The 12,870-nt window shown below is 61.0% G+C and overlaps 1 protein-coding gene across 5 annotated transcripts in view; it reads left to right on the top strand.

The window, feature by feature from the left end:
* Positions 1–5,280: 5,280 nt before the first annotated feature.
* The window catches only part of AIFM3 (AIF family member 3), a 14,034-nt gene continuing 6,444 nt past the window's right edge, over positions 5,281–12,870 (top strand). For 2 of the 5 annotated variants that reach the window (XR_016227119.1, XM_089323194.1), the window contains exons 1-8: positions 5,281–5,420; positions 7,052–7,121; positions 7,658–7,829; positions 11,556–11,769; positions 11,933–12,042; positions 12,260–12,369; positions 12,460–12,504; positions 12,737–12,833. Coding sequence is in view for 4 of the 5 variants with exons in the window: in XM_089323194.1 (XP_089179320.1) it covers positions 7,799–7,829; positions 11,556–11,769; positions 11,933–12,042; positions 12,260–12,369; positions 12,460–12,504; positions 12,737–12,833 (607 nt within the window). In the remaining variant the exon portion in view is untranslated. The remainder of the gene's footprint in view (positions 5,421–7,051; positions 7,122–7,657; positions 7,830–11,555; positions 11,770–11,932; positions 12,043–12,259; positions 12,370–12,459; positions 12,505–12,736; positions 12,834–12,870) is intronic. The other 3 variants (XM_089323193.1, XM_070065924.2, XM_070065925.2) reach the window with 2 other exon arrangements.

Below are 12,870 nucleotides of genomic sequence, written 5' to 3'. Positions count from 1 at the left end.
TGTCCGTGTGGATTCCTTCAGTTGTTTTCTGTTCCTGTCTCTGTGGTCCTGGTGAGCTGGGGGTGCTAGGCTTGGAGTGTGTGACTTGAAATGTTTGGGGGCCCACAGACTTCCCTCTAAGGGCCTCTCACTGAACACCTCAGCCAGGGCCCTGTCCCCAGCCCTCCGTACCTTGTCTCTGACGTCACCTGAACTCTTAACTATTTGCATGTGTATTGAGAGGTTCACGTCTTGCAGACCTCAATAATAGCAACGTATATTGATCCAGAACCACCCTGCTAAAATGCAGTCTCTGGCTCCTTCGAGGATTCTGAATTTCAAGAAGCATTCTGGAAGAAACAATACCACACACAGACATCTGGGTTTTGAAAAGGTAGGAACCGGAGGCCAGCGCTGTAGCATAGCAGATAAAACGCTGCCTGCACTGCCGGCATCCGGTTCAAATCCAGGCTGCTCCAATTCCGATCCAGCTCCCTGCTAATGTGCCTGGGAAAGCAGCAGAAGATGGCCCAAGTGCTTGGGCCCCTGCACCCACGTGGAAGACCCAGAAGAAACTCCTGGCTCCGGATCAGCCCAGCACCGTCCATTGCAGCCATTTGGGGAGTGTATCAGCAGATGGGAAGACCTCTCTGTCTGCCTCTCTGTAACTCTGTCTTTCAAACAAATAAAATGTTTTAAAAAAAAGAAAAAGAAAAATCCCCTGAAGCAAGGGGAATCCTGGACGTGGAGCCCAGGGTGGGGGATGCCTCCCATGTCCGGTCTCCCCGCCCGGGCAGTATCAAAGCCAGCCCGAGGTCTTGAAACCTTACCGGGTGGCCAATACTTGACACTGCCCGCCTTCGCCTGTGGCCATTCGTTCTGGGAGGCTCTGCTCGGGCCAAGTCACCGACACCACCACTCGCATCCGCGGTATTGGGAGGTGACCTTGGCCCTGGCGGTGCTCCGCACAGGCCGGTTATTAGCCCGAAAGGACAGCCAGCAGCACGGGTGCAGACGCGGTGACTAGTGCTCTGACAGTGGGGGGCGATTTCTCGCTGCCTGGGGAGGGAGCCCAGGCGCTGACTCTGAGACCTCCCTTGCTGACTCAAGGTGCAACTGCGGGTTCCAGCTCAGTTGACGTTTTCATGCTTCTGGGTACTGGAGATTTTAAGTTCTCCAGGGGGCTTTGATATGGCTCCAGCTCCCTCAGCCCAGGGACTGTGGTCCACCCTTGGCCGCGAAACCCTGGGGCGGACGGCCCGGGCACCGTTGCGGGGCACAGTGTAGGCGGGGAGAGGGACCGTGCACCCAGAAATCTCAAGGCCAGCTCAGACCCGGCGCTTGGCTGACGCACTTGCACCCTGAGCTCTCGCTGGCCTGCTCTCAGACCTCGGTGCCCGCCCGGCGGATCCTCCGGACCCCCAGTCCCAAACCGAGTTACAGCTGTCTGAGGCGGGACAGAAGAGGGAGAAGGGTGGCGGACGCACCGTCTGCAGCCGAGCTCGGGGGTTGCGGTCCTCAGACCCCAGAGAGGGCTTGACTCCGCTGTCCTCAGGAGCGCCCTGTGGCTGCGGGGATCCAAGACAGACTGTGCATTGAGGGGCTTTCAGTGTGGACTCAGCCATAGGCCCCTTGTGTGCTCGGGAGCAGAGCGCTCAGGGGCGTGGAGCTCCGTGGGCTCCAGGCCAGGGATGGCCCCGGGACAGCCCTGGGGAACCCGCAGCTCAGGCCAAGGGAGGGAGGGAGGACCGCCAAGGGCGATGCCCTCCGGCTGGGCGCCCCAAATCCCCCTCAGCCAGCCCAGGCTACAGAGGCTGTGGGTGATTGGCCCAGCACCTCTCGGAAGGTGGGCGTGAGAGGAGCGGACCCCCGGCCTCAGTACCAGCCCTCTGGGAAAGGTGGGTTGCAGACCACCTGAGCTCCCCACCAGAGCTCCAAGGAGTTTGGGGATTCTGCTACGGCACGGGGTGGGGTGGGGGTGCTGAAGGGCATTCAACATTGAAACGATTGGGGGGGCAGCACTGTTGCTTGGGGGGTAAATCCACCACCTGCAGTGCCAGCATCCCATGTGGGCGCTGGTTTGAGTCCCGGCTGCTCCACTTCCGATCCAGCTCCCTGCTATGGCCTGGGAGAGCAGTAGAAGATGGCCCAAGTCCTTGGGCCCCTGCACCCATGTGGGAGACCTGGAAGAAGCTCCTGGCTCTTGGCTTTGGATCGGCACAGCTCTGTCCATTACAGCCAATTGGGAGTGAACCACTGGGTGGAAGACCTCTCTCTCTCTCTCTCTCTCTCTCTCTCTCTCTCTCTCTCTGCCTCTCCTCTCTCTGTGTAACTCTGACTTTCAAATAAATAAATAAATCTAAAAATAGAAAAGATGGGGTGTATTCGGGGTTCTTTGATATTTGGAAGGCAGAGACAGAGAAATCTCCCACCCACTGGTGCACTGGAGCTGGAGACTCAACCCAGGCCTTCCACGTGGGCAGCGGGCAGGCACCAAGCCGCCAGAGCCCTCCACCCTGAAGTCCCAGCTGATTATTTGTCCGTCCTGTTACTCTAGAACACACAGGCAGATCTTGTTTTGTTTTCAATTTTTTTCCCTGTAACATACTTAACTGCTCTCTGCACCTTACCAGGCCCAAGCCAAGGAGCCCAGAACTCCATCCGGGTCTCCCACATGGCTGGCAGGAACCCAAGCACTGCCACCCTGGACGCGTATTAGCAGGAAGCTGGCATGGGAAGCAGAGCCAGGACTCAAACCCAGGGACTCCGATGTAGGGTGTGGATATCCAAGTGGCATCCACATGGCCTCCTCGCTGTGTTTCAGACAGCGTATGGGTCAGCATGTTGAATGCCTTTTCCTTTTCAGCACTGTGAAGTATCCTATGGTACAGGTGGACTGGCCCGCGTTAGTGATCCCCTGTTGATGGACGGCAGGTCCTTCCCAATCCAGGTGTTTGGGCGCATTCCAACAAGTTTCCCTGAGCAGCGTTTCTAGGCCGCATGCTCCAGGCATCTGCAATTTTGAGAGCTGTTGCCAAATTGCCCTCTGTGGGAATCGCCTCAGTTTCCACTTTTACTAGGGATGTATAAGAAAAAAAAATTTAATTTTAAAATTTACTTATTTATATTTGAAAGGTGGAGTTAGAGAGAGAGAGAGAGCGTACTTCCATCTGATGTTTCACTCCCCAAATGGCTGCAACGGTTGGAGCTGGGCCGATCTGAAGCCAGGAGCCAGGAGCTTCTTCTGGGACTCCCACAGGGGTGCAGGGGCCCGAGGGCTTGGGTCATCTGCTGCTTTTCCTGGGCCACAGCAGGGAGCTGGATCAGAAGAGGAGCAGCTGGGACTTGAAATGGCGCCCATACGGGATGTCAGCATCACAGGCGGTGGCTCAACCCGCTACAGCACAATGCCAGCCCCCCTATTTTTTTTTTTTACAGGCAGAGTGGACAGTGAGAGAGAGAGAGAGAAAGGTCTTCCTTTTCCGTTGGTTCACACCCCACAATAGCCGCTGCGGCCGGCGCATTGCGCTGATCCGAAGCCAAGAGCCAGGTGCTTCTCCTGGTCTCCCATGGGGTGCAGGGCCCAAGCACTTGGGCCATCCTCTACTGCCTTCCCGGGCCACAGCAGAGAGCTGGACTGGAAAAGGAGCAACCGAGACAGAATCTGGCACCCCGACCGGGACTAGAACCCGGTGTGCCAGCGCCGCAGGCAGAGGATTAGCCTATTGAGCCGTGGCGCCGGCCAAAATTTTTTTAACATTGATTTATTTGTTTGAAAGGCAGAGTGATGGGGAGATTGGGGGTGGGGGGAGGCTTCCATCTGGGAGTTCACTCCCCAAATGCCTCCATAGACGCCTTTTTATGGCTAAGCAACACTCCACCGTGTGGCAGAGGCAACTTACACTATACAGATTGGTGCCAATCTGTTGATAGAAAATCCTGGGGAGTGGGCAGGGCCCCCTGTGGCTGGCTCAGAGCCAGCCCGCACCCTGGGTGTCTCCAGACCTGCCTGCTCTGTTCTGGCCCAGTGCCAGTTCTCGTTACCGGCATATTTCTTTCCTAAAGACAAACGTGATGCAAACCCCTCGCCTGCTCTTCCCCGGCCACTCTGTGCCGGCCCCTGCCCAGAGCCCAGTGCCCAAGCCAGAAGGGGCGGGCACATTCAGAGCTCCCCAGAACCAGCCTTGGCGCCTCCTTGCCCCAGGGGCCCACCTCCCTCCACAAGGACCGGAATTGAACTCAGAGTCAGCCCCGGGGAACCCAGTGAGTGCCGGGCGGTCAGACCCACGTCAACAGACCTGGGCTGGAGAGAGGCCCGGCGGCAGCAGGAAGTCACCACGCGGCTGCGGCCGCCACTTGCCTCTGCACCCCATCTGGAAATCCACCTGACGTTCAGGAAGAGACCCTCAACTCCTGCCCCTGCGCACACGACCCCCATCCCTTCTCCAGTTTACAGAGCACCGTGCCATTCCTCAGACTGGCCACCAGGGGGTGCCAGTGTCCGTCCCAATGGCAGCTATGGGCGCAGGTTCACTTTGTAAGGTAGGAAGGCTTTCTGCCTGCACCCCCCTGCTCCCGCACCCTAGCGGGAACTGACAGCAGTGGGGCGTGGGAGGGGGTGTTGGCAGAAGGACGCCAGAGACAAGCTTGCTGCCTGATGGGTGCTCCAGGGCCGGGGATGCCTAGGGTTAGACAAGGGTGGGAGGACCAGGGCCGGTGGTTAGTGATAGAAGTGGCTTCACTTTGCCAAAATGTAATTCATTCCTTTCGTACATGGTCACTACACTCCATTCTGCTGCATCGCATCCAGGAGATGTCTGAGACAGACAACCAGGCACTAGGGAGGCTGGTCAGGGAGGGCTTCCTGGAGGAGGGGGCACAACAGTGAGGTTCACTACGATGGATAGAGACCCAGAAAGTTCTGGTGCATTGACAGTTGGGGAAAAGAAAATGTAATTTCTAGCTAAGGTATCTAAGGGGTGGTGGGCAGTGAACAGGTTTTTCTCTCTTGTGGAACCTTCTTCGGGCGACTCAACTTCCCCCACGCCGCCCACGGATGGTTCGGACCAGCGTGCAGCCCAGCCTGGTGACCCTGGACCGAGGGAGGGGGCTGTCTAAGAGCCAGGGTCGGGAGTAGGGGCAGCACCCAGACTCAGCCTGGGGCATCCAAGTGCACCAAGGGGGCCCGGGCTGCCGCCCCACGCCCAGGGCGCTCTCATGGAACGCCGTGGCCCCGCCTTGGCCTGACCCCTGACCCCCTCGGCCGCCCCGCACCTGCTCCGGTCCCGCGCGGGGCGGTGCTGGGCGCAGCGGGCTCCCCGGCCGGCCGCAGTGCAGCCGCAGCGCCGGCCCCGCCCCGCCTGCCCGCCCGCTCCTCCCCTGCCGCCCCCCCACCCCTGCGGCCGCAGCCCCAAGCGTTTCCAGACCCGCGCTGAGCCCAGGTGAGCGCCCGCCCCGGGACCCCGGCCCCCACCCCCACCCCTGCCCCGCCGCCTGGCGCCCCGGTCCTCGCGCCCAGCGCGGCCCGGCTATCGCGCGCGCTCGTGGGTCTCGGATCCCGGGTCGGCTCAGGCGAGAGGCAGTGAGACCGGCCAGGGGTGCTGGAGCGCCCCTGGTCCTCTGGCCCTGCCTCCTGGGAGCCAGTTCCTCGCTGGGCCGCCGGGTCTTAGCGGGAGAGGGGACCAGAGCCGGCCTGGCTGCTCTATGCAGCTCCCCGAGCGGTGGCAGCCACGTGCAAAGTCAGGGAGAGTGGACGGGAGGTGGGCACCAGAGCCCCCTGGGAGAGGGCTGGAGCCGGAGCCCCCCAGACTGGAACACAGGGCTGGGAGCGCTCAGCTTCCATCCCCAGGAAGCCTGGAAGCTGCAGGGGGCCCAGGCTGGAGGCAGGAGCCCCTGGGTGAGGATTAGGGGCAGGCAGGGAGGAGAGCAACGGGCCACAGGCTCCTGCCCAGCCTGCAGCTTCTGGGAGGGACCCTGGCAGCCGGTGCACCTGCGTGACGTGGGGGTCATTCAGTGCCTGCCCCAGGTGTCGCTGGGGGTCCCTGGGGCAGGACACAGGCTCCTGGTGGCAGGGCGTGTTGGGTGCTGTTGGACTGTCTCAGCAGAGAGCAGCTGGTGCACAAGGCAGAGCCATTTGGGGGCTCTTGGGGGGCTCCTCTGCCTGCACTCCTGGCTGTGACCTTGGCCTTTGGTTGGTGAGCACCTCTGGGCCCCAGGCCAGCCTGGCACACACTTGGTGGAAAGCACAGGCCCTACCAGTTCTCCTGTCAGGCACAAGGCCCTGGGGGGTGGGGGAATCTAGAGAGACCCCCTCCCTGGGGCACCTGGGAAGGGAGGGAACAGGTGGCAGAACCAAGCCACCGGTGAAGCCAGGGCCTGGGAGGGGGCAGGTGGTAGCCACGTTTGGTGGTGAGTGGGGGACACAGCAAGGGCACCCCCGGGGGGCTCTGGAAGCCACCACCTGCCTCACCTGTAGCAGCACCTGCAGGCAGGGCGGGCAAGATGGGGGGGCAGGCATAGGGGGTCCTCCACCCAAACTTCCTTCCTTCCTTAGCCCCCTCATGTCAGGCACTCCCCGCTCCCCCCCTCCCCCCGGGCCATGGCCCTTCCTGGCTTCTGGGCCGGTCCAAGGGAGCCTCAGCTCCAACTCCAGTTAGATTCCAGGAAGAACTTCCAAGGGAAACAGAGAGGGGACGGACAATGGGGATGGTCAGTGGTAAACAATGTGGCTCCACCTTTGTCCCGGGGCTTCCAAAGTCCACCTGGAGGCTGCATTTTTCCCCAAGACCCACCCTGTGGCCCCGGTGATGGCTCTGCCGACTCCTCCCCCAGCTGGGCGGGAGGGCCAGGGCCAGGAGGGGTGCTGGGAGCCGTGGCTGCCAGGCAAGGGCTCCGTGGCTGGCTTTCCTCTCCCCAAAACCCATCAGGCTCAGGCTGGCCGCCCGCTTCTTGTTCACCACGGAGCTGAGTTTCCCTGGGGAACGGATGGACTGGCCCACAGCTCACACTGGGAGGAGGGGTGGGGGCTGGGCCTCCTCCTGGACCCCTGCCCTCCTTACCCTGCCTTCCACAGCCCGCCTGGCCTGGCAGCTTCCATCCACTGCTGGCCCACGAGCAAGGAGCTGTGGCTGCCCCTGGAGGAGGTGGGTGCCCAGGGACCACCCAGCCAGGGTGGGGGCCGGGACCAGGGAGAACCCAGTTGTTCCACCCAGCCTGGCTCTTGTCAGAAGGAGAGATCCGAGGAGGATTGGGAGGGTTCTGGCTTGCCCACCGCAAGGACCTGGGGTCTCACTCTGGGGATGGGGGCTTCCTGAGATTTGGAGAGAAGAAGTCCAGGGCTGGGGTTGGAGGAAGCAGCAGAAAGCAGGGGGGACTTCATGGTTAAAGGGTCTGCGGGGCTGGACAGAGGATGGCTGAGGTGTGGGGCCCGAGGGGCTGCCCTGGTAGCAGGCACAGCCCTTGCCGAGGTGGGGCAGGGGTGGGGGTGGGGGAGAAGAGCCTGGAGGGCTTCAAGGGGGTGGTGCCTTCCCCTGTGCCTCTGGGACAAGGTTCCCCTACAGGCAACCCGCAGCTCAACTGTAGTCATCTCCTAGAAGGTCCTGCCTCCCCCCCAAGTCTGTCTCTGTCTCACAGCCCTCCCGGGGCCCGATGCGCCCCCCCACCCCCATCTGCTCTGCAGGATCCAGGGATGGCAGTGGCTCCAGCACCTCCCAGGGCTGCAGGGGGTTCAGCCCCTCAGCGGGGCACCCCAGGCCTGTGACAGCCGAACCATCACCTGTGCTCCCCACCGGCCCCACCCACCCAACCACAGACCACAGCCATGGGCGGCTGCTTCTCCAAACCCAAGCCAGGTACCTCCTCTCTTCCCGCCTGCGCCCTCCCTCCTTCCCTCTCCCCCATCCTTCCCTTCCCCTCCCCCTCTGCACTGGGCAGCAGGCAGCCCGGGGCTGGAAGTAGGTCAGGCCAGGCAGGAGCCTGCGGAATGTTAATACGCTGCTGTGGGCAGGAGCGGGTAGGGGGCCCTGCGGGCTGTTCTCTCGGTCACGCCCCCCCCCACCTCCTGTGGATGCCCCTCTTTAAGTGGTGGAAGCAGCAGCCGGGTCTCCCTCGGAGAGCCGAGGGGGAGGGTGTCTCCTGGTTTGGGGCTGGGGAAAGAGGGCTGTGGCGGGCATCCCTGGGCACGGGGCACCTCCCTTTGCCTGTGGGCCTGTCCTGAGCTCTCAAAGTTGCTGCGAGGGTGTGGTGGGCAGGGGCGCCACCCTCTTGACCCTGCTGCCCTGGGCTGTCTGGGCACGCGTCTCCAGAGACATGGCAGGTGGGGGGCGTGTGCTGGAGATCTGTGTCTGTGGCGGTGGGGGGGCACTCCCTGGGGTCCCCCCCTCTCCCTCTGCCTTCCTCCTAACACCCAGAGGCCTGGGGGCATGTGCCGTAATAGATGGAGAAACCGAGGCTGGGAGAGGCCTCTGGAACCCAGCCTGGCTCTGCAGGTCGCTGCCCCCGGCCAACTCGCCCTGGTACCTGATACCCATCGGCTCCGTTACCCTGGAAGCCATACACTTTCTCCTTTCCTGGGTCTGAAGGAGGATGTGGGGGAGGGGAGGGGAGAGGTGCACCTGCCCCTGGCAATGACGCTCCTTGCCCAGCTCCCACGGATCCAAGACTTTCCCCTGTAGACATGGCCCAGGAAGATGCCCCTCCCCCAAGGCGGGCACCTGGGGGACTGCTGGCTAGCAGGGGCTCTGGGCAGAGAATGCCGCTTGCAGATTTCTTTTAAGGGCCCCTAAGGTGCTGGCCTCCTGCTTGGGATTCCTCGTCTGGGGACCTCCAGTATGGGGGATGGGGAGTGGCCACTCTCACCACCCCAGAGGCTGTGCTCAGAACTGACCGCCCAGATTCCAGATCCAGCACCACCTCCACTTCTGGGGCTGAGCCCTGGGGCCCTCCTGCCTGCAGTGGGCCTGGCAGGCGGGAAGCACTTGCAGAGTGTCAGCCTGCAGTTTGTGAAAGCCACAAGTGCTAGCTGAAGACTTTCCCTCCTCGCCTGGGCTGCCAGGAAGCTCAGAGCCCATTGCTAAATCTCTACTACCCAGTTCCATCTATTGAGCTCTTCCTCTGGGTTACATATGAGGGTGTTTTGTGAAGCTCAAGGAAAATGGAATGAAAAGTCTGAGTTTGTTTTGGTGCAAAAACATTGCTGAAAATCATAGTACACATTTTCCATGTATTACAAAAAATTTTCTTTGCACTGAAATGAACTCATACTTTTTAAAAAATATATTTATTTGAGGCTGGCACCGTAGCTCACTAGGTTAATCCTCCACCTGTGGTGCCAGCACCCCAGGTTCTAGTCCCAGTCGGGGCGCCGGATTCTGTCTCGGTTGCTCCTCTTCCAGTCCAGCTCTCTGCTGTGGCCCGGGAGTACAGTGGAGGATGGCCCAAGTGCTTGGGCCCTGCACCCCATGGGAGACCAGGAGAAGCACCTGGCTTCGGATCGGCACAGCGCGCTGGCTGTAGCAGCTATTTGGGGGGTGAACCAACAGAAAAGGAAGACCTTTCTCTCTGTCTCTCTTTCTCTCTCTCTGTCTAACTCTGCCTGTTAAAATATATATATATATTTGGGGCTGGCTCAGTGGCGTAGTGGGCTAAACCTCCACCTGCAGCACCGGCATCCCATATGGACACTGGTTTGTGTCCCAGCTGCTCCTTTTCCCATCCAGCTCTCTGCTGTGGCCTGGGATAGCAATAGAAGATGGCCCAAGTGCTTGGGCCCCTGCACCTGTGTGGGAGACAGGGAGGAAGCTCCTGGCTCCTGGCTTTTGATTGGCCCAGCTTCGGCCATTGCAGTCATTTGGGGGAATGAACCAGCAGATGGAAGACCTCTCTTCTTTCTCTCTCTCTCTCTGTCTCTTCGTCTCTTTGTCTGTAAATCTGCCTCTCAAATAAATAAGTAAAATCTTTAAAAAATGTATTTATTTGAAAGGCAGAGAGAGAGAGAGAGAGAGAGAAAAACCTGTCACCTGCTGGTTCTAAATGTCCATTACAAGTCAAGACTGAGCCAGGCTGAAGCCAGGAGGAGCTGGGAGCTCCATCCGGGTCTCTCACGTGGGTGCAGGGGCCCAAGCACTTGGAGCGTCTCAAAGGGCCTTTATCTGGTACTTCCTGAGCCGTCACTGTCCAGCAAGGAGGGAGGTGCTGTTCTCTCCCTGACAACAGCTCCTGGAAGCTGAAAGGGACCGGGGTGGGGGTGGGGGGTCATCTGCTGGGCGGCTGAAATTCCTGGATCCCTGGTTGAGCCAGTTCTGTGGAGCCATTCGTCATCCTGCCACTGCTCCTGACTCAATGGCTTCCCGTCGGACTATGAGCAAGCCTTGGAACCTTCTGGAAGGAGGAGGAGGAGGGTGAAAGCAGCCGGCTTGGCTGCTCCCTGGCCCCCGGCCAGCCCGTTCCTATGAGCTCCCACAGCTCGCATAGCTGGTGGCAGCGGAGTCCAGAGTCTTTTTTTTTTTTTTTTTAATTCTTCTAAAAACATTGAACTCCATTACATAAAGGGTGGGGAAACCACCCCACTGCCCCTGCAGCCGGAGCCCCCACCTGACAGTCTGTGTGCTGAGGTCACCCCTGTGGCTCCCACTGTGCGTGCCTGGGCTGCAGCTGGGGGCTGGGACACAAGGATGGGGATAGGGGCCACCCTCCGAGGCTCCCCAGGCCCCGGGCAGGCTGAAGACCCATGCATCACCATGGAGTGATGATGGTGCGTGGGTGGGACCTAAGGGCACAGGCGAGGGCTGGGGGGACCGGGCACCTCCTGCTCCCCCGTCGGCGCCCGCTGTGCCCGGGGCTTAGCTTCCGTCACTCACCCTTCTCTAGGCACCAGCAGCCCCCAGGAGGCTGGATTATCGCTGCTAAAGATTCTGTTTATTGTTCCCTTCTAATTAGGAAAAAAAAAATACCCCAGGCACACATCACAGGGAATTTGAAAAATGCAGAAACAGACAAGCATTTAAAATGGCAGTGTCCCCACCGGAGCCGGGTGTCTTGAGGAAATGTCATCCGTCGGGAAGCCGTGGTCGGGGGGGGGGACCCTGTCCTGTCTGCACTGCCCACAGGCTCTCAGCTCAGTGGGATTCACGCCCCACGGGGCCCCAGCCACCTGCACACACAGACACCCAGAGGATTCTGGGAAGGGATGGGTGACACTGCTGATCAGAAGAGCTGTTGCGAAGACTTTTTTTTTTTTTTCTTTTGGATACCAAACAAGATTTCTGGCTCCTAGGAAATTTGCTAAGAATAGGACTGTGAGCCCCTCCCCCCCCCCAGCATCTCCAGTTAGGCAGATTGACCAGCTGCACCCCACTTCGGCGGGTGCATCCACCCCCCAAAAAAGCTGTCCCCACGCCATCAGGGACATGGGTGTTGTCCAGCAGAAGAGGCAGCATCAGGGCATCAGGGTCCTCCCGGCACCTAGATTCCTGAGCCCCCTCCCCCCAGTGCCCTTGCCTCACTCCCCCACCCCCAGCTTGCGCGGTGGGAGAGCCAGGGGCCAAGCCGGAGGACTCACGGGGGACCTCTGCCCACAGTGGAGCTCAAAATCGAGGTGGTGCTGCCAGAGAAGGAGCGAAGCAAGGAGGAGCTGGTGGCCAGCGGGAAGGGCAGTCCCCGGACCTACCAGGGCAACGGCACTGCCCGCCACTTCCACGCCGAGGAGCACCTGCCTGCCCCGCACCCCTACCCCGGCCCTCAGGACTGCGTGGAGGCCGCCGTCTGTCACGTCAAAGACCTGGAAAACAGCCAGTGGGTGCCAGGCTTGGGAAGGCGGGCAGCCAGCAGGGCGTGGGGTGGCTAGAAGGGGCCATGACCAGTCCCCTGCCCTGGGCGCTGCCAGGAAGAGGTGCCTGGCCATCCGGCCTTGACCTCAAGAATGCGGTTTCCACTCCCCTCTCCCCCCCACCCCCAGGATGCGGGAAGTGGAGCTAGGCTGGGGGAAGGTGTTGCTGGTGAAAGATGGCGGGGAATTCCATGCCTTAGGCCACAAGTGCCCACACTACGGTGCACCCCTGGTCAAAGGTGAGGTTACGGGGTCCTCAGGGGGAGCCCAGGGATGCCCTGTCCCAGGTCGGCTGGGTTTCCTCCCCGCTGACCCCACAATGTCTTCATCTAGGTCTGTGGAGCAGTGGGGGTGGTGGGGTGGGGTGGGGGGTGGGGAACCCAGCAGGTGCTGGAATACGGGATCCTCGCAGAGGACACCCTGCTGCCGGCCCAGCCTAGCACCGCCCCCTTCTAGGCGTGCTATCCCGGGGCCGCGTGCGCTGCCCCTGGCACGGTGCCTGTTTCAACATCAGCACCGGGGACCTGGAAGACTTCCCGGGCCTGGACAGCCTGCACAAGTTCCAGGTGGGGCCAGGAGCCCGGGACAGGGGCAGGGTGGTCAGGGACCGGAGCATCCCGGAAGCGTGGTGGGGTTGAGCAACACAGCCCTTGCAGGTGAAGATTGAGAAGGAGAAGGTGTACGTCCGGGCCAGCAAGCAGGTGAGCTTGGGGGAGCTGAGGCCGGAGCTGGGAGGACGCCTTGGCCCACTGCCAAGGTCCTCGGGCTGAGGGTGGGGTCCTGTGGCCAGAGAGCCGAGTGAGGGCTGCACAGTGGGGGTGGGGCTGGGTTGAGGGCAGGAGGAGCTGGCGTTTCTGGGAGAAACCGCACCAGGCAAGGTTGTGGATGAGGACCCCAGCTCCCAACTGCCCCTTACTCCCTCTGCGCTCGCAGGCCCTACAAATGCAGAGGAGGACCAAGATGATGGCCAAGTGTATCTCTCCAAGTGCCGGGCACAGCGGCAGCACCAATGTGCTCATTGTGGGTGCAGGTTGGTGGCTGCAGTCCTGGAGGGACAGAGGGGAGTA

The sequence above is a fragment of the Oryctolagus cuniculus genome, chromosome 21 (assembly GCF_051225735.1).
Source record: "Oryctolagus cuniculus isolate XC-2025 breed Fujian yellow rabbit chromosome 21, ASM5122573v1, whole genome shotgun sequence".
Lineage (NCBI taxonomy): Eukaryota > Metazoa > Chordata > Mammalia > Lagomorpha > Leporidae > Oryctolagus > Oryctolagus cuniculus.
This window is presented reverse-complemented; position numbering and strand designations above follow the sequence as displayed.